This window comes from Mauremys mutica, chromosome 11 (assembly GCF_020497125.1).
Source record: "Mauremys mutica isolate MM-2020 ecotype Southern chromosome 11, ASM2049712v1, whole genome shotgun sequence".
Taxonomy (NCBI): domain Eukaryota; kingdom Metazoa; phylum Chordata; order Testudines; family Geoemydidae; genus Mauremys; species Mauremys mutica.
Window position 1 is genome coordinate 42695121 of NC_059082.1, and position 25840 is coordinate 42720960.

Below are 25840 nucleotides of genomic sequence, written 5' to 3' on the forward strand. Positions count from 1 at the left end.
GTTTCACTTTGCTGGAACTTTGCCACAAAACCCTGGGGATTTGGGTATATTTCATGTTGCAGAAATCAACTTTTATCCATTTCTAAAGAGAACATCTCAGCCTCTGGAACACAGTGAGACCTGTGCAAGCAGCCTCCCTAACCAGGTAACCTCCTGTCCAAATGGAATGCACTAACATACCATCTCACACCCTGGTGTACGAAGTACCATTCTGTGCCACCTCCTTCAGAAGCAACCTAGGAGTGTTGTTGGTTCCTTGAGTGGTCAGTCCTTTCAGACACGGTTCCAGCTTATTTATGTAACAGATTGGACATATCAATAATTATGTGACTGCAGAGGCGATACAGGGTCTAGTCTCTCTGCCATCAGTTCAGGAAGAAAGTGTTCATATGCGGATTGCTTTGTGTGTAACTGGAGTGGGACTGAAGAAGTGTCCCATGTGTTTCCCAAATAGCTCAGATTTGCTGGTAAAGCTGGCCACTGATTGGCTTAATTGGCTCCTTAATGAAGCATAGCATCACTATGCATCAAAATGCTCTTTCGTGAGAAATGCAACAGGAGACCCAACTATCCAAAGGAGCCAATGCTGCAAAACTCCTGGAGGGAAAGATGAGAACAGGTTCTCTGGTACTTACCAAAGCATTTACTTTGGTTTGTGGCACGATCAACAAAGACTTTGGCAGAGATGACATTGCCAAAAGGCAAAAACATCTGCATGAGCTCCGCATCTCCGAACTCCTGGGGCAGGTGATAAATAAACAGGTTACATCCTTCGGGACCTGGGATAACACACGTGCACACACAAAGAACAGCCGCCCATTAGCAAAGAGGCCACATGTGCCTTTCTCGTCTTTCTCAGACTTGTGCAGTGTACTGTGTTTGAGCTGGTATTGCAATGAGCATCTTCAGCCACTGAGTCATCTCTCTAGTAAATTACTAGTGCATCCTTCTGTCAATCTACCCACCCATCTCTTTCTAAATGTGTCCAGCTACCTGTTACTCCATTCACCCATAGGCCCAGAATTGCTTTGCTTAGCCCTGTGTTGACATATCCAGCCATCCATCTACGGCCACACATTTCTCCTTACATCTCTAGGTCTTTTCATGTAACTGTTTGCCCATTCAGCAATATATCTAAATGTTCACGTGGCAATTCAGCCACTTCCTTTCACCAGTTCATTCAAGTCCCTGTGTATGCCCATTACTCTGTCCATCACCCCACTCCACCTCTCCAGATATGTTTCCTCCCATCTTTTTCTTTTCATTTTTTTCACCCACCTTTCCTGGCATGTCTCAATTTCCCTATTTATCTATTTGCACATCACCTATCACTTATCTATCTTCTCATCCATCCTTTCCACTCATCTACACATCATCCAACCACCAATCTCTGGGATTACATGAAAATACCTAGCATATACATACACATGCTACCAGTAATTCTTCTTCTGGGATATGGCTGATTTCTATTAAGCCTCTCTGGTAGCATGGACTTCAATCAGTTACCTCAACCTGGGAAAATAGACCTGCCTGGATATTTCCTTTCAAATTACTGGGCCTGCTTATTTATCTCCTGGTCTGGAAATCTTTTCTTCTGAGACCTTCTATGGTCTTTGAAGCAGCAAAGTCTAACAGCATTCACTTATCTTTCCTTTTTAATGGGCTCTCTTTTTCTCTCACCCCCCCACACTACTTTATTGACCAACAGATGTTGCTCCCCGACCCCAGAATAGCTGTAGACCCAACGAATAGACCCACATCAATGAATTCATCATTCAGCCTGTCCCCTCCCGAACGCCCCCCCCCTTACCTTCTCTCTGCTGCTGTGGAATGATGGGCGCTTGCTGGGGAAAGGCCTGGCTGATAGGTGCATAGGCTGCTGGGTATGCTGCTGGACAACAGAAAAACAAAAGGGTCAAGCCTCAGCGGTCTGTTCTGCTTTGCTTTGCTAACACTCCGAGATGGCACAAACAGCATCCCCAGTGAACAGCTTGGAGACACCCAGGTATAGGGTCCATGTTTTCATGAGCCCTTCAGTTTCTTTTGCCTGGCTCAGCTCTGAAGCTGCAGGTAGTGCTGCTAATCTCTCCCAGAAAGCTGCTTCTGTTTTGTCCCAGAGGCTCCTAGTGCTACACCTGTGACATCCACAGTGTGGGACTCATTCAGGATGCAGCTCACAAAAGAGTTTTCACTTTATGACGTGGAAAAGGGGTGGAACGGGATGGGCTGGGGAGGAAAGGAAACGATTGTGTCCATGGGAATGAAAGCTCTCACAGAGCACTAGGGTTCTGCACACCCTGGAGGACTGCAGGGAGAATCATTCTTGGGTTTTACATCCCACCTGAAGCAGTGCAGAGCCCACCCAGCACCACAGGGCCATATTCCCCCACTGATCTCAGCCAGAGATCATAGTGTATAACTTGCTTCCAGCTGATCCCCTCTCTGTTTGGACCAGCCCTATGAGAAGTACATAAAAGGAAAATGGTCCGGGTGTCCCAGCAGAAGGGTCCTGAGCGCATTAGCATGTGGACACAGTTCTAGTCACAGAACTTCTCAGGACCGTGACACTCAGCTGGGGCTGCTGGGCTGGGCATTCATTTACCCATCACGGCAGGGGCTCACTCTTTGTCCCTTGATGTAATCCAGGAAAGTGGCATTTGCTGGACACTTTTTGCTCATCATCAGTATAGCTGCTAATCTACCAGATCCCTTTCTCAGTGTGACATTGACCAGGGAATGAGGAGTAGGAGGAATCGTTGGCCCTGGTAGCCAGTTGGTCAGTTTGATTGGCTAGGTGTCCCTAGGGTGACCTGATGTCCCAATTTTATAGGGACAGTTCCAATTTTGGGGTCTTTTTCTTATATTGTCCTGATTTTCACACTTGCTGTCTGGTCACCCTAGGTGTCCCCCACATGGTTTCCACTCAGTCTTAGAGCTGGAATCAAACAGCAGCATTTCCGAGGTTAAGAATGGCTGAGGACTCCTCCCTCCCTCCTAGAGAAAGACAGGAGCGGGCCAGCCATTCCTCCCTCCCCAAACCCAGCACCACATTGCCGGCCCCACCCACTCCTTTCTGCCATGGCAACTCTTCACTGGGGGAAGCGCAGCAGTTTGCTCCCCCATTTATAGGCCCTTCCAGGGACAAGAATCAGCCCCTGCTCTCCTTGCAGGGGCAGCTGGGAGGCCCTCTTTCCTCTCCGGGAGCTTCTGCCTGAGGTGTTTGTTTCTGTTCCATAACATCTTGTCTGGCAATGCATAAGTGTCCAAATTCTTTCCAGACAGACGGGAGCTTCCTTTCCACGCTAAGGAGGAACACTTTCTCATTCCTTCCTGCACACTCTGCTCCTTTCTTCTCCCAGTGTTATACTGAACATTATTGTGGTCATCTCCATATCTGATCTGAGCACCAGTGCAGATACCAAACCAACTCCTGGTCAGGCCACCCCCAACTCCAACCAAACCAGCATGAAAAGGTTGGGTTAACTTTCAACCACTTTTTCCCAGTGCCTCTGCCCATCTGCTACAGACTAGGGACCGAATGGCTGGGCAGCAGTTCTGCAGAAAAGGACCTAGGGGTTACGGTGGACGAAAAGCTGAATATGAGTCAACAGTGTGCCCTTGTTGCCAAGAAGGCTAATGGCATTTTGGGTTGTATAAGTAGGGGCATTTCCAGCAGATCGAGGGATGTGATCATTCCCCTCTATTCAGCACTGGTGAGGCCTCATCTGGAGTACTGTGTCCAGTTTTGGGCCCCACACTACAAGAAGGATGTGGATAAATTGGAGAGAGTCCAGCGGAGGGCAACAAAAATGATTAGGGGGCTGGAACACATGACTTATGAGGAGAGGCTGAGGGAACTGGGATTGTTTAGCCTGCAGAAGAGAAGAATGAGGGGGGATTTGATAGTTGCTTTCAACTACCTGAAAGGGGGTTCCAAAGAATCATAGAATCATAGAATCTCAGGGTTGGAAGGGACCTCAGGAGGTCATCTAGTCCAACCCCCTGCTCAAAGCAGGACCAAACCCAACTAAATCATCCCAGCCAAGGCTTTGTCAAGCCTGACCTTAAAAACCTCTAAGGAAGGAGATTCCACTACCTCCCTAGGTAACCCATTCCAGTTCTTCACCACCCTACTAGTGAAAAAGTTTTTCCTAATATCCAGCCTAAACCTCCCCCTCTGCAACTTGAGACCATTACTCCTTGTTCTGTCATCTTCTACCACTGAGAACAGTCTAGATCCATCCTCTTTGGAACCCCCTTTCAGGTAGTTGAAAGCAGCTATCAAATCCCCCCTCATTCTTCTCTTCTGCAGACTAAACAATCCCAGTTCCCTCAGCCTCTCCTCATAAGTCATGTGTTCCAGCCCCCTAATCATTTTTGTTGCCCTCCGCTGGACTCTCTCCAATTTATCCACATCCTTCTTGTAGTGTGGGGCCCAAAACTGGACACAGTACTCCAAATGAGGCCTCACCAGTGCTGAGTAGAGGGGAATGATCACATCCCTCGATCTGCTGGAAATGCCCCTACTTATACAACCCAAAATGCCATTAGCCTTCTTGGCAACAAGGGCACACTGTTGACTCATATTCAGCTTTTCGTCCACCGTAACCCCTAGGTCCTTTTCTGCAGAACTGCTGCCCAGCCATTCGGTCCCTAGTCTGTAGCAGTGCATGGGATTCTTCCGTCCTAAGTGCAGGACTCTGCACTTGTCCTTGTTGAACCTCATCATATTTCTTTTGGCCCAATCCTCTAATTTGTCTAGGTCCCTAGATGGATGGATCTAGACTGTTCTCAGTGGTAGAAGATGACAGAACAAGGAGTAATGGTCTCAAGTTGCAGAGGGGGAGGTTTAGGTTGGATATTAGGAAAAACTTTTTCACTAGTAGGGTGGTGAAGAACTGGAATGGGTTACCTAGGGAAGTGGTGGAATCTCCTTCCTTAGAGGTTTTTAAGGTCAGGCTTGACAAACCCCTGGCTGGGATGATTTAGTTGGGTTTGGTCCTGCTTTGAGCAGGGGGTTGGACTAGATGACCTCCTGAGGTCCCTTCCAACCCTGAGATTCTATGATTCTATGATTCTATTATCTGAGGCCCAGTCTGGCTGGGAAGCAGAAGCATTTGAGTACAGTGAAACAAGCTGTCCTGCTGGTATTCCTGGTTGGATGAGAAGCAGAAAGAACTTTAAATCTACTGTAAAATCCTGTTCTCATGAGATTTATGGTCCATTCTGCAGATCCTTGTGACCATTTGGAGGCAGCACAGACAGTCTCAGAACTTGTGGGGATTTATCCATATTGAAGCTCTGAAGTCTCTGAGCTTTGTCCATTGTCACTGCACACCAAGTCCCGCACTCTTTGTGTTCAGCGCTCAGCTGATCTGTGGACACTTCTGCTGAAGTTGTATCATCCATCAATCGGCATTGCTCCAGGCACCCCAGTTCATGTCCGTGCCTCCTGCTTCTCATGGTGCCTGACTCTGCTCTTACACCAGGTTAACAACAGTGTAGCCCCACTGACTCCTGATTTACCTCTGTTTCAGAGAGATCAGAATCTGGCCCATACATGTCAGAGTGTGAACATACAACCTGTTCACCTATGATGAGACATGTGGTATGACTCTGTACATACTAAATAACATAAAGAGAGGGAGCAGCCTGATCTAGCTGAACACTAGTGTATGGCAAATTTGGGTTGTATTCCTCGCTCTGCCACTGACCTGCTATATGACCTTGGACAAGTCATTTCCCTTCCCTGTACCTCTGTTTCCCCTCTTATCCTTTGTCTGTCTTGTCTATTTAGAATGCAAGCTCCTTAGGGATGGTACTGTCTCTTGCTATGTGTACGTACAGCGCCTAGCACAACGGGGCCCAATCCCAGCTGGTGCCTGTAGATGCTACTGTAGAACAGAGAACAGCAGCAATGAACAGGGGAGAGATTGATGGTATTTCACATTTCAGATACAGTACATATGTGCAATGGACAAGCTTCTGCGCTCAGTCCCACGAGTGGTGCTCTGCTGAGCTGCAGACACTGCCACAAGGACTCCTCGTTGTTTTTGCCGATACAGACTAACATGGCTACCACTCTGAAACCTGAGCAGAGACGCTGGCTCAGTGCTGCAGTGTGTTTTAGAGAGCATGCTTTTAACGGAAATGTGGATTTTTCTGTACTGGGAGAGAAACACTTAATTAACTGGATGAAATACCTGAGAGAAGCATTTTGTCTACAGCATTATTTTTCCAGAATGAAAAGGGGGCCAGCTGCTATTTCAGCTTCTGAGGAAGCTCTGAATAGCACATGTGAATTGTCTAGAGTGAGGGGTAATTCCAAACATGTTCATTATAATGCAACAAAAGGAATCAAAACCCACAGCTTGCAGGCATTCGAAGGGTCTCTTTTCAGTGCAAACTTTCTAGCCACATGGCTCCCTGTAGCAGGCTGGAAGCAGGTGAGGGTCCTGCAGGAAAGTGTTGGGTGGGATATGCTGAGGCAGGTATTTCCTTACCCCTCCTAGATATTAGGGAGGTAGGCGTGGCCTTCTAGTGAGTGGGGACCAAGGGTGTGAGCTGAGCAAAGCTTAAGGAGGAATCAGGGAAGCAGCCAACACTAATGAGAAGACTTGTGCTTACTTTTGTGTATTTTCATCCTTGCTATGAACTCATTTGAAGTAAATGGAGAAATACTAGCGATGAATTTGGTCTGCAGGATCTGATTCCTATTTTGAGCTCAAGTTACTCCAGATTTACTCCAGTATAACTAAGATAAAACCCATCTCTTCATTTCAATGTAAATAATCATTTTCCTTCTCTCACTTTATTATTGCTCTATTAGGGCCAGATGGTAGGCTGATGTAAATCGGGGCAGCTCCACAGAAATCACTGGAGTTACCCTGATTTACATCAGCTGAGGATCTGATCCTCAGTATTTATACAGCAGCATCATGTCCTCCCTCAAGGACAGTTTCTTTAGGCTAAATAAATAAACATGGCTTCTTTATTCTTTGCCTGCTGATGGAATTCTCACGTCTCTGTGTCACTTTGGTTTTCCATGTTTGAATGCGTATCTTCTCAGTTTCTATTGTAAGAGAGCAGAGACCAGACCTGCATATGGTATGCCAGATGCTGTCTCACCTCGGGTTTGTAGCCTGCAGGGGTATGTAACTACAGCAGGTTCGGAAGGATTCCGTTTTAACCAGTACATGTCTGTAACCTATTAATTCTCCCCTATCCCAAACCCCAGGGAAAAATGGTTCCACTGGTGATGATCAACATTAACAGAGAGGAAATTTTTTAAAATTAAATTAAATTGGAGGGCTGAGAAGTATGTGTGAGGGAGAACTGGTTTCCCTGCCTTTCTGCACTCAGGTTTCTCACACTGTATCGATTCAGAACATAGCCCCTTCCTAGGATTTGGTTTTACTCACAAACAGAATTCCAAGAGAAACACAAAAGCCAACCTAAGCCATCTTGGCAAGCTTGGCAGCTCCCAGGATTCTTCGCTGGGAGTTACTTAGGCCACACCTTATATCCAATCTGACTAGAGAGGTCTGTCTTTTTCCTTTGTGTCTGGGTGTGGTAGCAAGCCAGCTGTAGTACTGAGTCAGCAGAAAGGCAGGATGGTTGTGTGCTTCAGGTACTGGACTGGAATTCTGGATATCTGGGTCCACTTTCCAACTCTGCCACCACAGACTCTCTCTGTGGCCTTGGACAAGTCACTTAAATTTCTGTGCTCAGTTCCCAACTATAAAATGGGAATAAGAATACTTCGCCTATCTTGTCTGGTCAGAGTGCAAGCTGTTTGGGGCAGCGACTGTCTCTTACTATGCATCTGTACAGTGCCTAGCACAGTAGAGCTCCAATCTCAGCCTCTAGGTGCTACTACGCTACTTCTACTGCTACTAATAGTAACTCAGTTAAATCTTTCCCAGCAGACCTTTCCTCAAACCCTGCTCAGAGGGTGAGGTTTTTCAGGCAAACCCTGCCTGCCTATTCAAATGTATGTGAGAGACTCTAGCACAGGGGTCGGCAACCTTTCAGAAGTGCTGTGCCAAGTCTTCATTTATTCACTCTAATTTAAGGTTTCACGTGCCAGTAATACATTTTAACATTTTTAGAAGGTCTCTATAAGTCTATAAACTATTGTTGTATGTAAAGTAAACAAGTTTTTAAAAATGTTTAAGAAGCTTCATTTAAAATTAAATTAAAATGCAGATCTTATCAGTTTAGTGCAGTGGTTCTTAACCTGGGGTGCACGCACCGCCTGGGGCAGGGTCGGTGCAAGGATATTTTGTGCCCTAGGCGAAACTTCCACCTTGCGCTCTCCCCCCCGCCCCTCCCCGCAAATCAGTTCATTGAGGGGCAAATCCCAATGAGCCTTTATAGACCTCAGGAGCCAGCCTGCCCAGGGGCCAGCCGTGCCCAGGGGCTGCTCCCCAGACCAGGTTCCCCCCTCCCCGCCCCCTGAACTCCCCTGGAGGGTGCACAGCCCCCTTCACGAGCCCTCCCCACCCCACCCCACCCTGGTGGCCCCTGCCCCGAGTCCACTCACTGGCTTTGCCAGGCTTGGGCCGCTGCAGCAGCTCGGCAGGGAGGAGACGCCTTCCGGAGGCACCGGAGAGCCAGAATGTCCTGCTTGCGGCAGCAGCGAGCCCCAGCCATGGAGGAGCCGGCACAGTGCAGGGGGGCAGCAGCCCTGCAAAGACGGCGGCGCCGCTAGCAGGGAGCAGCCACGCCCCCCTGCCCCTCCTGCCCAGGCTGTGGCCTGCTGCCCCCCCGGGGGCTCCTGCAGGCTGCAGTGGATGTATGTGGGCACCAGCCCCCATGCGCCCCCCAGCTCCCCCTTCGCCTAGGGTTACCATATTTCAACAATCAAAAAAGAGGGGAGAGCCCTGCCCTAGCCCCGCCCCCATCCACTCCCTCCCACTTCCCACCCCGACTGCCCCTGTCAGAACCCCCAACCCCTCCCCGCTCCTTGACCCCTGACTGCCCCATCCTGGGACTCCTGTCCCTACCTGCCCCCCAGAATCCCACCCCCTACCTGAGCCTCCCTGCTCCTTGTCCCTGATTGCCCCCTCTTGAGACCCCCCCAACCCTAACTGTCCCCCTAGGACCCTATCCCCTACCTGTCCCCTGACTGCACCAACCCTTATTCACACTCTCACCCCCCAGACAGACCCCCGGGGACTCCCACGCCCCATCCAACCACTCCCTGCCCCCTGACAGGACCCCCAGAACTCGCAACCCATCTCCCTGCTCCCTGACTGCCCCCCGGGACTTCCCTTACCATGCCCATGCCGGTCAGACGCTGGCTCCACATGGAGGCAAAACGCTGCCGGGCTGCTGCGTGCACAGCCCCTCCCCCGCAGAGTGCTGAGGCAGCGGGAGGGGGGAGCTGCAGGAGGGGCAGCGGTGGCTCACACTTCTGGGAGCCACAGAACCCGAGCGCGGTGAGGGGGAGCCAGGGCAGCATGCCTGCCCGGGCTGCAGCCCGGTGCTCCCCCCCCAGGGGAGCTCCTGCAGCAGATGCATGCGGGCGGTGGTCCCCGTGTGCTCCCCGGCTCCCCACTCGCCGCACTCGGGCTTTGCGGCTCCCGGGAGTATGAGCCGCCGCCGCTGCCGCCCCTCTCACAGCAGGCTCAAGGCCACGCGCCCCGATGGCTCACATTCCCGGGAGCCACAGAACCCGAGTGTGGTGACGGGGGAGACGGGGGGGCGCGTCTGCCACCGGTCTGGGGTCCCGGCCAACGGCCCCGCTCAGCCTCCTGCCGGCCTGGGGTTCCGTTCACTCAGCCAGCAGTGGGCTGAGCGGGGCTGGCAGCTGGGACCCCGGCTGGCAGCCGCATGCCAGGCAAAATCAGCTTGTGTGCCACCTTTGGCATGCGTGCAGTAGGTTGCCGACCCCTGCTCTAGCAGTATCCCATCAGACTTAAAAATGAACTATTACATTTAGAGCTGGTCAGAAAATAGATTTTTTTCCCCATAGAAAATTCTGATGGAAAAATCAAAATCTGAATATTTTGGCTGAAAAACAAACTGAAATATTTGTTTTTGGAAATGCCACTGTGGTGCCTCATGGGAGCTGTAGTTAAGTGCCACAGGCTCCCATTATCCCCTATATCCCAGACTCCCTGATCAGACTATATTGCCCATGATGCACCATGGTGGTCCCTCTTGGTGGAAGTGGTGCATCATGGGAGTCCCTGGCCACAGTAAATCATGGAGATGTAGTCTGGGAGAGGAGCCTGGCCCACAGAGGAAAATGGAGACATGAGGTACCTGAACTACAACTCCCACAAGACACTGCAGCAGTATTTCCATACTGAAATATTTCAGTTTTCAGGCATTTGGTTTTTCAGTTAAAAAAAAAAAATTGGTGGAAAACACACTTTTTGCAAAAAAATCCACCTAGTCAAAACCCCAGTTTTCTGTCAAAAAACAATTTCAATGGAAAATTTTCAACCATCCCTAATTCAATTATGAAAGTTCATGCTGACCTTACATTATGATTTTATTTCTCAGTCTGTTAGATTCCCATTTCCTACAGACCTCATATTTTGAACACAATACAACTATGAATATCTGTTTTTTTAAATTTCCTGCTAGTACAAAATTTAAGCTGATAAAAGAAAAAACAAACCCCAAAAAACCTTTCAGGAAAAAAACCCTTTGATAGCATCAACAACAAATAAAACCAGAATCCTCGCAAAGCTAATTAGAACCTCTGCTTTCTTTCAAGTGATCTCTCAGCAGACTCCCTACTAGAACTGTACTGACCTGATCTTCAACCCAACTGACTCTCAGTCAGCACTCATACTGAACTGGTTCTCCACCATTACCCCACATCTCTCTAACGCTCTGAGGATGCTTCCTCCCTAGCACTCCCTTAATGTATATCTGTGCTGCGAGTGAGCCTCCCTCTGCTGAATTATCTCAGACTTATTTGCACTAAAACTTTCATCCTATCCACTAATACCTTAAATTAGTCAGCGTCCTGGGATAAGGCCATGTAAATGAGCACATCTGGGATAAGGCCATGTAAATGAGCACACCATGTAAATGAGCTCAGAACTATTTCCTGGCTTCATTGCTGGGGATGGCTCTCTTTCAGGAACAAGCAGAAAGATTGGGGTCTCACCTCTGCTCTTTTCTGGGGTCTTTGCAAGACTTTTCCATTCTCAGCTTCCTGACTTTTACTGCACAGATTTTAAAGCTAGAAAGGATCATTGCTATCATCTAGTCTAGGGGTTCTCAAACTTTTTTTGCTGGGACTCCCTTTGAAAATATTTCAGGCTGTGACGACCCCCCCCAAAAAAGTGATGCCCCCCCACACCATGCCACCCTTACTTCTGTGCTGCTGCTGGTGGTGGCACTGCCTTCAGAGCTGGGCACCTTGCCAGCAGCTCCCGCTGCTCTCGGAACGCCCCCTCACTCACAATAGTCTTGCGACCCCCTTTTGGGTTAGGACTCCCAGTTTGAAAAACACTGATCTAGTCTGACCTCCTGCATAATCAAGGCTAGAGAGTTCCACGCAGTGATTCCTGCACTGATCCCAACAACCTGTGGTTGTATGTCTTTTAGGAAATGATCCCATCTTGACTTACAGACACCAAGTGATGGGGAATCCATTGCTTTCCATGGTTGCAAGTAAGAAGAGACGTTCACCGAAATATGCAGTTGCAAGATCTTGCTAAGTGTCCCTTTTTCCTCTCTCAGTGTCTCCCTCCCGCCCATGCAGTTCCTTTCATGGTCATTTCACTTAAAAGCCAGAAGGCGACAAAAACAAACCAAGAAACAGGGAAAGAGCGCAAGGCAGAGACAGAGGGAGAATTGCAAAGCAAAGTTTGAGACCTGCATAGTGCTGCATGCCTGCGTAGGCTTGTTGGAGGGGATCTGCCACAGTGGGACTTTGAGCTGGGAAGAGAAAAGAAGGGAGAAGGAAGAAAGAGTAAGCAAGATAAACCAGAGGAGAAACAGGTTTTGCAGCAAGAGCAGCCAGCAGGAATCGCTCAGAGATACAGCAGATCATTTGTCCTCCTATCATCTTCCTGTTGGCTTTTTGTCCCCTGTCCCCTCCCACAGCTCAGCAAAGCAATCTGTAGTGTACTGAGAAACAAAGTAACAGACACACTCCTGATCACTGTTAATTGCTCAGAAACTAGGGGATGCCGAATGCTCCTTCTGACACATTTATGCCTGATCTTCTGAGGTGCCAAGTGCTCTCCATTCTCAGTGATTTTAATGGGAGTGGAGGGTTCTTAGTGCCCTCCAGGATCAGGCCCTTTCTGAGGGAAGGAGGTTTTTATTAGGAAATTGGAGAGTGTCCAGGTTCACGTCAGAGGTCAGCTAGCATCTGGAAGCCATATTCTAGTGAATCGTGACAGAGAACAAAATGAACAGAGCTGGGTGGGAAATGGTCGTCTTGTTCAGCAAAAAATTTTGATCTTTCAGTGTTACTTTCAATCTCGAATCAGGACAAACAATCAAAACTCTCAAAAATTGACACGAACTAAAAATCTGAAAAAAAACAAGTCATTTGGGATTAGCCGAAATGACCCGTTTTGATCATTCCAAACCGTTCCGTTTCAATGTTGACCTTTTAAATTGAAATACAAACCAACTGTACATTGACATGTGTTATGAAACGACAAGTCGTTTGGAACCGAAGACAGAACTTTTCACAGAAGAAATGTTGAAATAGGACATTTTTGACAATTCCATAATGTTCTTCTCATTTTTTTTTCAAAACGGGAACTTTGCCAAAGCCAACCCATCTCTGCAAAGGTTGATTTAGACTAATAGAGTCTGAATAATTCCTGCCCAGCTCTGACAGTGAACACTCCTCTCTATGCCACTAAGTGCCAGGACGCAGCAAATCAACCAGCGGAGACCCCTGCCCTAAATGAACTACCTACCGCTCTCCTGCCAGCAGGGCAGCTTTCCCGAGAGCCCTGTGTCCCATTAGTTAGTAGCATGCTGCATGGCATTTCCTCTCTGAGCAGACACCCAGTGGGTACTGTTTTGGGTCCTTCCTGACACCGGAAGGATAGGAGCTGGTGAGGTGGAGCTGAAAGACCTGGTATCATACCACCAATTGCCTGAGCCATCCAGCATATCCCCGCTCCTCACCTATGCCTGTTTGAAAGCAGCGATCTAGGGGTGCTGACTCAGCTTTTCTCTTTGCTCCTTTAGAGCCACACAGGGCCATTCAGGCATCGTGCCGTGTCCAGGGTGGCATGGCGCTGCTTTGCTCTAGCAGGGAGCTCTGTGACTCAGGGGGGGTACAATGACTCACCAAGTTCCTTCTGGGCATAGCCACCGCACCCCACAGCAGTGGCGGGTGGGGAGGGGCAGAGAGAGGGCATGGCCCCAATTCCTCCCTGCCACTCTTGACAGGGGCACTAGCCCTCAGGGATCTCTGTGCTCAGGTGAGCACAAGGGCTGCAGAGGTGGCCCTCCCCTGTGTAGCTGACACAAGGGTGGGGGAACATTTGTGCACCTGCACGGTGCATGCCCCACCACCCATCTCTCCTTCAACAGCCAGGCACAAGCCAGCCCAACAGCAAGAGTGTTGGCAGAACATTCCCAGGCTCCTCCCCTCTTCCTTCCCCAGGACCTACCTGGGTATGGATGGATTCCATTGGTGTAAATGGTCTCAGATGCTGGCTGCCCATTGGTTTGTGGTGGGAGGGGGCTGAACCCATTCACCCCAATGGGCGTGGCTATGCTGGGGACGGGCGCTGTGCTGATCCCTGGAGGTGTGCTTGTACCTAACCCCCAAAGAGAAGGGGGTGCAGGGAAGAAAGAATGAGAGCTTTAGCCCTGGGTCATTGGGGGGGATGAGGGGGGATTTAGGGGCCCACATGGGAGGATTTGTAGGTGAACTGCGATTGCTGGCTTGTTTGCTTTAAACAAATCATCGTGTGGGCAAAGTTTGTTAAGAAAGGAGATTGCGAGTCCCCGCTGTATGCCTGATGAAGGCTTCCTAGTTCCAAGAGGATCCACCCCATGTTTTACACCAGACAGGTGCTATCTGGCTGCCATACCAGGATCTGGAAACCCACCGCAGAGCGACTGAGCAGGGTGGGGTGACAAATACCTGATGAGGGGGTCATAGGAGCAGCAACTAGTCCGCTGACGTTAAAGGCTGCCATCTGCTGCATTTGGGCTGCGGCGATGGCTGCCATGGGGTTCAGGCAGGTCCCTTGTGCTGCAGCCATCAGGGCTGCCTGCTGCTGCATTATCTTAAGGAAAGAAAGAAGGAAAGAGGGAAGAAGCAAAAGAAAAAGAAAAAGAAAGAAAGAAAGATGGAAGGACAAAAAGAAAATGAAGAAAGGAAAAGGAAAGAGAAAGGAAGCGGAAGAAGGGGAGAAGGAAGGGAATTGTAAATTAGCTTTTCTCTGTACCCAGGAGCCTGTCACACCCTCCTGTATAACTTTCTTCACTGTGGCCGGCTACAGCCGAGTCGTGTGTGGCATGATAAGCAGAGGTGAGCCTGAGTTCCTGACATCATTCTCTCAGTTCCAGGAAGAGGAATGGTTTGCAGCTCCAGGGACGTCTGGCTGCAGCTCCAGTTCTAAACTGGCCCACACTTCAGGGAGGTTTTGGATCTGGGGATTTTGGGCTGAGTCTGTCTCTTCCCTGGCCTGTTTATTTGGGTGTTTAATGGTGCGCGAGAAAATATTGCACAGCAGAGAGTGAGCGAATTGTATGTTGTCCTTTCGGTCTGCCCAGTTCTGTTAGCAGCACTCTTCTCTCTGGGCCAGGAAGAAATGGATTCAGCCACCACAACAGGACTTGGGCTCATACCAAATACCTGCACTAGTCTGCAGTGCTGAGGGTACCCAGAGGCTGCTGCTGCATGGCAGCCTTCAGTTAACAGGGAACACCAAGGTCCTATTTTCTAGCTATCTCTAGTGGCTTTGAAGACTGAAATAAGAGAGCATGTTCAGAAAAGCACTGTGCCAGCATCCCTCCCTTGGACAGAGAGGTCTAAGGGTATGGGTACACTTGCAGCTGTACAGCGCTGGGAGTTAAAGATGTCATCGTACAGCTGTGTAGGGAAAGCGCTGCAGTGTGGCTACACTAACAGCTACCAGCGCTGCAGTGTGGCCACATTTGCAGCATTTGCAGCGGTGTTGGGAGTGGTGCATTATGGGCAGCTATCCCACAGAGCACCTCTTCCCATTCTGGCACCGTGGGTTGTGGGAAGGGGGCGGAGGGGGCGGGTCATTCTGGTTCCTGTCCCAACGCCCCGTGATGCATTGCTTCACATCCCAGCAATCTCTGTGTTTCCGTCCACATTTGGCGCCATGTGACCCATTGAAGAGTGCTTACTGCCAGTCACTGCATTGTCATTATCCAAAGCATTGCTTTGCCAAGCACAGATTCACAGATATTAAGGCCTGAACAGATCGTTCTCATCTGGTTTGACCTCCTGCAAAATATAGGCCAGAGAATTCCACCCACACCCAGTGATTCCTGCCTCTAGCCCTTTGGAATGAAAAGTGCATTATGACATATTGTGTCCTGCTCCGTTCCACTTCAACACTGTCTCCTAGGCTCTCATTGACTGAGTAAGTGCAATGGTTATGAAAGTGAGAGACTGACAGCAGTTGTGGGGTGAATGCATCCTTCCCTGACACCTCAGTGTGACCTGCTAGTCCATACCTGGGCGTCTCGTCAACAAAGACCTACCAAGCCAGGATGATAAATTGTATAAAACTGCACTGCAGTTTTGGAGAGAGAGAGACTTGCTGCTTCTGTGTATTGCAAGGTGCCTTCAACGGCGGGACACTTTAAAAGCATGCGCGGTGCAAAAGCAATGCATGATCGGTTAAATTTAGGGGTTGGTTTTGGCTTGAATGTGAATTTGCCAATTTTGATCGGTGCATATTGCAATACATTTTGGGAAGATTTCAGTATGGGATGGGGGGCGTAATTTGGTATGTCTAGCACACACCTAGTCTTGTATATGCCACTTAAGACAGTAGCCACAAAAAACAGAGGAAATTCTTGTACAATAAGCCATTAGTTAAGTTTTTTGGCCTCCAGCCTGATGACTTTAAGGGAAGTAGGTATGTCTGCTCCTGGAGCCCCACTGCTTTGCAGTGGGGAGAAAGGGCTAGCCACGGTTGGAGTGGTCTCACTGTGTGGTACAGCTCTTCCAAAGCAGTGGGCATACCAGTTCCCACATGCACTGGACCTTAGTGTCTAATAGCTGGGCCTTTATGGACACCGGGACACCCTATTGCTAAGAATGTATTATGGGCACCCTTGAGCTAGGGCATCTGCAGTACACATGAAGGTATACATATCAGTTCCTTGAAGGACACCCAGGTGCAGTGCCCCACATCTGCGATAAAGTATTCACCCCCCACCCCATCTGATCAAGCAGCATTTCCTACCGCTTGCGTATATGCCCCATAGGCTCCAAACTGGATGGTCATCGGGTTGAAGATGCCCAGTTGTCCTGCCATCTGATGCATCCGCCTTAAAGTCCTTTCCTTGTCTGTGTCTGCAAACTTCACCACCAGGCTGGAGGAGGCTCCCTAGGGGAAAGAAAAAGCATGGCTGCATCACTTCTGCATGTGAGCATTGGCTGCAGGCAGCTAAGTACGCCCTAGAGCAGTGGTTCTCAAACTAGGGCCGCCGCTTGTTCAAGGAAAGCTCTTGGCGGGCTGGGCCGGTTTGTTTACCTGCCATGTTTGCAGGTTCAGCCAATCGCAGCTCCCACTGGCCGCGGTTCGCTGCTCCAGGCCAATGGGGGCTGCAGGAAGGGCGGCCAGCATGTCCCTTGGCCTGCACCGCTTCCTGCAGCCCCCATTGGCCTGGAGCGGCGAACCGTGGCCAGTGGGAGCCGCGATTGGCTGAACCTGCGGACACGGCAGGTAAACAAACCGGCCCGGCCCGCCAGGGGCTTTCCCTGAACAAGCAGCGGCCCTAGTTTGAGAACCACTGCCCTAGAGAGGATGATAAATATAGGTGATGAACCTGGAGCACAACCTTTCTGATGGCACCTGGCAGGTTTCTTTATTTTCCATTATTAACCCCTCCTGATCGCTCTCTCCTTCTTGCTAGCTGCAACTTCTGTGTTAGTGATCAGGGTAGGGAGAATCTAGGCTGGTGTAAATCAGCAGAGCTCCACTGAAGTCAACAGAGCTATGCCAATTTACACCAGCTGTGGATCTGGCCCATATGTCCTGGTTTCACCATCCTGCATAGGCCTGGATTTTTTTATATTATGTCCCTGGAATGTCTTTCAGGATAGCTGGAATGTCCCAGATTTTCATTGCACTTGTCCAAATTTGTGGACTACAAAATATCTGTTCTTGTTGTAGTGTTGTACCAAGTAGGATTTGCTCTGCATTTACCAGGAACCAACAGTCCAGTGGAATGAGTGTTCAGAGTGATGAACAGTGTTTGGAATGAAGGGAGAAGTGGAATGATCACAGACACTTTCCAAGCTGCTGTTTTGCTCAGAGTGCACGTTAATGACACTTGTCCAGCATTTCATGATAAATGCTAGGTTAGTAGAAAAAATCCTCCACTCTGAGAAACATGAACATGTTGCTGTTGAGTCAGAAGCTGGAACACATTAAAATTAAGTGGACTTTTGGGTTTTGTAGGAATACTTTGTGGCCCTAAAACAGGTTGCCACAAAAGTGTCTGAGTCTGAAAATATGGCCACCTTAGTTGAGGTCAGGCTTGGGGGATCATGCGAAGAGGGAGACTTCCTCTCATTTCTCTGTGGTATGATCCCATCATCTGATTTATGTGAGCGACTGATCTTGTATATTTTATGAGCCTCAGGTTGCATCGCTCAGCCTGTCCTGCAGGTGACAGTGCTAATTCATGTCCAGGGTGATTCCACTGACTTCTGTGCAGTCCCGCCAGGGAAGAATTTGGCCCAGCTTTTCCATAGTAGTGTCTGATCAATCCAATGTTTAATTGCAGTCGTCTTTTATACTCATTGCTTTTCCCTGGACTCTGTTTCCTTCCTCTCCCATTCAGAATGTTGACCCTCATTGTTAATTAAATGGCAACTTTCTCTAGCCAGTGATTGAATTAACCCCTAACACCTGCCTAGAGAGCTCAGCGCTAATCAAAATAAAGGACGGGACTGGTGTTATTTTTACAAGAAACTGTTTGATTCCTGAGATTCTGATCAAATTAAATGGAGGATCAGATTAGCTGGTGATTGGATTAAGGAGACAGCACTATGCATGGGTGAGGGAGGAGAAGAGAGCATGGCCAGTAGGCGTACCCATTGCTATACCCCTCTGAGTGCCTCCTGAGGAGGCGATTTTACAGCAGTGCCAAGGGCACTGAGATGCAGAGGTGTGGGTGTGAGTGAGAGATGAGAGCAGTGGTGAAACAGAAGAGGGAACGTGATGTTGTGCCAAATGCCAGCTGCGACAGCAGCACGGAACGGGCAAAGTGTGCACACAGGAATGTCCCAGCTCAGCAGCAAACCCTTTCTCTGGATTCATTGACACAAAGGAGCCACGGCTCTACCTGCCTTTCCCCTCTCAAAACCTGGTTTCAAATCCTGCCTCAGGCCAAAGGTGAGGGCTGCTGTGCTCGGTCTGGTTCCTAGCAGCTTTGTTTCCACATCACAAAGTCACTGCCCTGCTCACAGTTTCTGCATAGGAGAAGTCCAGGGCTGGAAGGACAGGGAGCACTCCAGCTCAGGACTGAGGGACACTGGCAGGATTAAGGTGCATTAACAAAGTGGTGTGGGGGAACCCCCCATAGCACCTGCCTACATTGTGACTGTGCTACTGGGAGCAATCTTGCATGAGCAAAAAAAGGTTTGGACAAGCGGGGGCCACGCAGGCCTTTTCCATCTCTACCAGTGGCATTAACTCAGATGTTTCTTGGGGAGGGGCAAATTCTCATCCCCCCCACAGCCAGGACCCCATTCTGATCCCTGCTCCTCCCCCCATAAATCTCCCCTTCTCTTACCCACCCAGTGCTGCCAGGAGTCAAGTTCTCGGTGGACCCCGCCCCACGCTTTGCTAGACAGGAACAAACTCCCAGTGCACCAAGTTGCAAGGATGTTTGGCGCAGCAAGCCCTCACTGCCACTCTGTATAGAGGGGCAGCCGGGTCAAATTCCAGCGGCATTGCAAGCAAACTGTTGGAGCGATGCTCCGGGCCACTCCAGTACTGGCCATACTGATTGAATATGGGATCATTGCTTAAAAGTGGTCAGGCCAGGGCCCCTCCCAGCTCCTATGGAACTTGGAACAAGTGCAGAAATGGTGGGGAGGGGTTGTCCTCACCGCACCCCCTGATTTGGCACCACTGGTTGCTAATCTCTGTGATTCCCGGAGTCTGTTAGCTACACTCAGAGACGAGGACATTTGGGGATTTGAGCTCATTGACCCAATGGACTTTCCTTACAGCACCCAGTGTGCATGTGTAAAACCACCCACTCTGAGGAGGAGCCTCAGGAGCTGATCCGAACAAGAGCAGTTGGGATGGAATTTAAGCCTCAGGTGAACTGGTTTAAGCTAGAGATGGACAGTGAATCACTGGGCCACGTTCTCCTCTGTTACGCTGGTACAAGCCCAGTCAATCCAGTCCGGATGCCCGGGGGTAACAGACTATGTGGACTATTCTGTGACTATAACTTCCTCTTCTTGCAGTACCAGGTGCAGCTCCCATCTCGTGCAATGGAAGAGAAAACTGAGCCTCTTTCTCTCTCCTGACCCTAGCACTTACCGGCATGGTCTGGCTGCCATGCAGACTGTTGATGGCTGCCTGGGCCTCCCCATGGCTCCCATATTTTACAAAGGCACATCCTAGGTGGAGAAAAGAACAAGCGTTAAGTCTGGGAGCTACAGCAAGAGGAACATTGCAGAGGAGATGTGCGCTCATGGCTATAACACATTCTGGCAGGAGGCTCTGCCTGCCCTGCATAGTCGCACCTGCCCAGGACATTCAGAAGAGGCAGCATTGCCTAGTGGGTAGAACACAGCCCTGGGAGACCAGGGTTCTTGCCCGAGCTATGCACAGACTTGCTGCATCCCCTTGGGCACGTCCCTGTGGCAGTTATTCCATCCACAAAGTGGGGATGGTCAGAGTCACCCAAGTATCTAAAGTGCTTTGAGATCCTCAGGTGGACGGTGCTGTGTACATGCAAAGTAATGTTATTGCTTAACAGCTTTGGGCTAGTGGCACAAGCTGAGCTGGAGCGTGTGTTGTACAGGGAAGCTAGGTACTTTGCTCCTCTGTCCAGTGTCTGAGGATGGAGATGAGAGCAGTACCCTGCTGGGGATGGAGCTACCCAAACCCGCACCGGGGGGGATGGAGTGGACCTTCATGCACTGACTGGACGTGGAGGCCAGGGCTGAGCAGAGAGCTATAATCTGGGCTGGAGTCAACAGGAAAGTACTAGCTGGGAGTGGCAATCAGCACAAGATGAACGCTCCCAATGCACTGGGTGGGGGCTGGAGCTGATGGGGGCCGGCTGGCTGGCCGGGGTTGCGGAGACTGGAGCTGAAGGGGGCAAACTGGCTGGCTGGGGGCGGAGACTGGAGCTGAGGGGGGCCGGCTGGCCGGCCGGGGGAGTGGAGACTGGAGCTGAGGGGGGCGTGTTGGCTGGCCGGGGGAGGAGACTGGAGCTGAGGGGGGCCGGCTGGCTGGCCGGGGGTGGAGACTGGAGCTGAGGGGGGCATGTTGGCTGGCCGGGGGTGGAGAATGGAGCTGAGGGGGGTGTGCTGGCTAGCCGGGGGAGTGGAGGCTAGAGCTGGGTGGGGGGCACACTGGCTGGCTGGGAAGTAGGCTGGAGCTGAGGGGGGTGCGCTGGCTGGCTGAGGGAGGAGGCTGGAACTGACTGGGGTGCACTGGCTGGCCAGGGGAGGAGACTGGAGCTGAGCGGGGCGAACTGGCTGGCTAGGGGCAGAGACTGGAGCTGAGGGGGGCCGGCTGGCTGGCCGGGGCAGTGGAGGCTGGAGCTGAGTGGGGCGCCTCCATCCCGGGCAGTGATCAGCAAGGCGCCCCCGTGAGGGTGCCTGGAGTATCTCAGACACAATTGTGTTCCATCCCATAACAACCGTGTCACTTCTGGTGCAAAGGCTTGTGCCTGGATGATGGCCATGCTCTGTCCCTACGCACAAACACTAACGGAAAGGAGCCGGCACAAAGGGGGTTGCGAGCCTGGGCAAAGCCAAGTCACATGGCTAGTTGAGTGGGAGCTGGGTCACAGTGTTTGTCCAGCTCTCAGGTGGGGCCTGATCGTCTCCCACCTTTGCTGGCTCCGTCGGGTCCTCTGAGGATGGTGCACTCTTCGATCTGGCCAAAGGGTTCAAACAGCCGCCTGACATCATCTTCGCTCTGCTGCTTCCCCAGCATCCCCACGAAGAGCTTCCTGTCTTCTGAAACCAAACCAAACATTGTTAGCCAGCGGAACAGCCATGCACACTGAGGAAGTGAGGTGTGCGGGGGGGGGCACTCAGGCATTACAAACACACGTGCTGGAGGAGTATGCTGCACCGAACCAACGGGCCATGGCCTGGGTGGCTACAGACAGATTCCTCATAAACTCTTTCCAGTCTTGCTTTTATCTGACTCAGCCATGTGGCTACCTGCCTGCTTGCTTCTCCTTGGGACACTGTTACGCCACGCGGGTGAAGCAGGTGAACCAACCCTGAGCCCTCAAAGCTCTGCTTCAGGCCCAACAAACGGATGAGATTGGCTTAAAAATAATGAGATTTCAACAGACCACCAGTTGGCAGGACCGGCTCTAGGCACCAGCAAACCAAGCACGTGCTTGGGGTGGCACAATTCCAGGGGCAGCAGTTGCACTCTCCTCTAGGGCGGCAAAAAACCTAGAGCCAGCCTTGCCAGTTGGGGGACTTTTTAGTTGCTGCTGGTTTCTGAACCTTTGGGGTGTACTGGGGTTATGTTTCCCAGCATCTCTCTGCAACCTGGAAGGCTAGAAACTTGCTTTTTTTAAAATGAAAGTCGAGATTCTCAGATGATCCCAACTCCAGGATCTGGGATTTCAAGAAAAGCACCAAATATCGCTAGACTCACAACTAAATCCCAAGAGTCAGCAACACTGTGGACACTTTGACTGTTTGTCTACCTGGCCGCCAGTACTGTAGGCCAGTGGTTTTCAACCTGTGGTCCGTGGACCCCGCAGACTATGTCTAAGATTTCCCAAAGGGTCTGCACCTCCTTTCAAAATTTGTAGGGATTCGCAAGTGAAAAAAGGTTGAAAAAGGTCCATCTAGCTCAGTATCCTGTCTTCCAACAGTGGCCAGTGCCAAGTGCCCCAGTGGGAATGAACAGAACAGGTAATCATCAAGTGATTCATCCCCTGTTGTTCATTCCCAGCTTCTGGCAAACAGGCTAGGGACACCATTCCTGCCCATCCTGGCTAAGAGCCATTGATGGACCTATCCTCCATGAATGTATCTAGTTCTTTTTTAAACCCTGTTATAATCTTGGCCTTCACAACATCCTCTGGCAAGGAGTTCCACAGATTGACTGTGCATTGTGTGAAAAAATACTTCCTTTTGTTTGTTTTAAACCTGCTGCCTATTAATTTCATTTGGTGACCTTTAGTTCTTGTGTTATGAGAAGGAATAAATAACACTTCCTTATTTATTTTCTCCACACCAGTCATGATTTTATAGATCTGTATCATATCCCCCCCTTAGTCATCTCTTTTCCAAGCTGAAAAGTTCCAGTTTTATTAATCTCTATATGGAAGCCGTTCCATACCCCTAATAATTTTTGTTGCCCTTTTCTGAACCTTTTCCAATTCCAATATATATTTTTTGAGATGGGACGACCACATCTGCATGCAGTATTCAAGATGTGGGCTTAGCATGGATTTATATAGAGGCAACATGATATTTTCTGTCCTATTATCTATCCCTCTCTTAATTATTCCCAGCATTCTGTTAGTTTTTTTTTACTGCCACTGCACATTGAGTGGATGTTTTCAGAGAACTATCCACAATGACTCCAAGATCTCTTTCTTGAGTGGTAACGGCTAATTTAGACCCCATCATTTTATACGTATAGTTGGGATTATGCTTTCCAATGTGCATTACTTTGCATTTATCAACATTAAATTTTATCTGCCATTTTGTTGCCCAGTCACCCAGTTTTGAGAGATCCTTTTGTAGCTTTTTGCAGTCTGCCTGGGTCTTAACTATCTTTAGTAATTTTGTATCATCTGCAAATTTTTCCATCTACTGTTTACCCATTTTTCCAGATCATTTATGAATATGTTGAATAGGACTGGTCCCAGAACAGACCCCTGGGGGACACCACTATTTACCTCTCTCCATTCTGAGAACTGACCATTTATACCTACCCTTTGTTTCCTATCTTTTAACCGGTTACCAATCCATGAGAGCACCTTCCCTCTTATCTTGTGGCAGCTTACTTTGCGTAAGAGCCTTTGGTGAGGGACCTAGTCAAAGGCTTTCTGAAAATCTAAGTACACTATATCCACTGGATCCCCTTGGTCCACATGCTTGTTGACCCCCTCAAAGTATTCTAGTAGATTGGTGAGGCATGATTTCCCTTTACTAAAACAACGTTGACCCTTCCTCAACAAATTATGTTCACCTATATGTCTGACAATATTGTTCTTTATTATAGTTTCAACCAGCTTGCCTGGTACCGAAGTCAGGCTTACAGGCCTGTAATTGTCGGGATCACCTCTGGAGCCCTTTTAAAAATTATGTTTTGTTATGCATGGGAAATGCCATGATTGTAAAACTTGGTTTTGTTCTGAATCAGAATGATCTGTCACATTTCAAAATTTCCTGCCAATGAAATTTGAAAAATCATTTTGGATCCATTAAAGTTTTTCATGCAGATAAAATAAAACATTTTGTTTCTATCTCAACTTTTAACATTTAAAAAATTATAATATAAAATAAATTTCAACATGAAATTTTATTTTATTTTATATTAGAAAAAACAAAATAGTCATTTAAAAAAAAGGGAAAACGTTCAGTGTCAAAATGTCCCATTTTGACATTGTCAAAAAGCTTTGTTTTGTTTTTTTCTAAATTAAATTTAATCAAAATTGACAAATTCTCCATGAAAGTTTCGATTTTGATGAAATGGCATTTTCTGGTGGGCAAATGCTCAGTTGCACTATTTCCCACCAGCAATACTGGGGTGAATTCTTCCTAATGCCCCAGTGAATCCCTTATTTCCTGATGCAGGAGATATCATTAGCATGATAAAGCCATGCATAACTGCAAATAATCGCTTACAAAGTGGATTCAAATAAAAGAGCCAACCCTTTCCCAGTTCTGATTTCATTGTGAATGGAAATATTTTGGGCATCTTAATTGCAATTAAACCGGTGGGTCCATATGGTGCTAGAGACTAACAGCTATGGCTGGTACAGAGGCTCAGAAACATATACGATATCTTGGTCTGGCTGCCCATCGATAGCTCAGACCACTGAGAAGGTCTTGTTCTATAATATGCTCTCTTAGGCCTGGTCTACACTAGGACTTTAATTCGAATTTAGCAGCGTTAATTCGAACTAACCGCTCAACCGTCCACACCAGGAAGCCATTTAATTCGAACTAGAGGGCTCTTTAGTTCGAATTTGGTACTCCACCTCGACAGGTGGAGTAGCGCTAAATTCGACATGGCTAGCTCGAATTAGGCTAGGTGTGGATGCTAATCGAACTTAGTAGCTCTGGGAGCTATCCCACAGTGCACCACTCTGTTGACGCTCTGGACAGCAGTCCGAGCTTGGATTCTCTGACCAGCCACACAGGAAATGACCCGGGAAAATTTGAATTCCTTTTCCTGTCTGGGCACTTTGAATCTGACGTCCTGGCTGGACATCGGGGCGAGCTCCGCAGCACCCGCAACGATGCAGAGCTCTCCAGCAGAGGAGTCCGGCCAATCCAAGAATAGAAAGAGGTCCCCAGCATGGACAGACCGGGAAGACCTGGATCTGATCGCTGTGTGGGGCGAGGAGTCTGTGCTCTCGGAGCTGCGCTCCAACAAGCGGAATGCAAAGACCTTCGAGAAGGTCTCTAAAGCAATGATAGAGAAAGGATACAGCCGGGATGCGATGCAGTGCCGCGTGAAAGTCAAGGACCTGAGACAAGGTTACCAAAAAGTCAGAGCGGCAAACGGACGCTCCGGAGCACAGCCCCAGACATGCCGCTTCTACGAGGCACTGCATGCCATTCTCGGTGGGTCTGCCACCACTGCCCCACCAGTGACCGTGGACTCTGAGGATGGCATAGTGTACCTGGACAGTTCCTCGGCGATGTTCGCCGATGGGGAAGATGAGGAAGGGTTTGTGGAGGACGGCGCAGGCGACAGCGAACACAATACCGCTTGCCCTGACAGCCAGGATCTCTTCATCACCCTCACAGAGATCCCCTACCAACCCTCCCCGCCCGTTAACCCGGACTCAGAATCAGGGGAAGGATCAGGCGATAAGTGCTATAAACATGGAAACTTTTATTTTTTAAAAAACGGGTATAGAAAAAATAGAAATACTATATACAAAATTTTACATGTCAAACTATATAAATAGTAGGTCCACACATATAGGGATTGAACAATAATCCTCTTGGGACAGTTCAACAAAGCTCTCAGAGAGCAGCTCGAAAAGCCTCCGCAGGAGGTTCCTGGGGAGAGGTGCCTTATTCGGTGCTCCATGGAAGCACACTCTTCCGCGCCAGGAGATCCTAATGTAGAGAGGAATCATCGCCTCCACCAGCATTGCTGCATATGGTCCTGGTCTGTGCAGGGCTTCCAGTAGCATCCGCTCTCTCTGACTGCGAGTGACCCGCCTCAGGGTGATGTCGGTCTGGACAGGCTGCATCTAAGTC

The 25840-nt window shown here is 49.4% G+C and overlaps 1 protein-coding gene across 6 annotated transcripts in view; it reads right to left on the minus strand.

Annotated features, from left to right (window-relative positions):
* CELF6 (CUGBP Elav-like family member 6) overlaps positions 1-25840 on the minus strand; it is a 233354-nt gene that overhangs the window by 52013 nt on the left and 155501 nt on the right. For 2 of the 6 annotated variants that reach the window (XM_044980907.1, XM_044980906.1), the window contains 7 exons: positions 21248-21376; positions 19722-19801; positions 16401-16544; positions 14093-14237; positions 13614-13763; positions 1811-1891; positions 636-779 (listed from right to left, as the gene is read on the minus strand). In XM_044980907.1, coding sequence (XP_044836842.1) covers positions 636-779; positions 1811-1891; positions 13614-13763; positions 14093-14237; positions 16401-16544; positions 19722-19801; positions 21248-21376 — 873 coding nt within the window. The remainder of the gene's footprint in view (positions 1-635; positions 780-1810; positions 1892-13613; positions 13764-14092; positions 14238-16400; positions 16545-19721; positions 19802-21247; positions 21377-25840) is intronic. The other 4 variants (XM_044980901.1, XM_044980905.1, XM_044980904.1 and 1 more) reach the window with 4 other exon arrangements.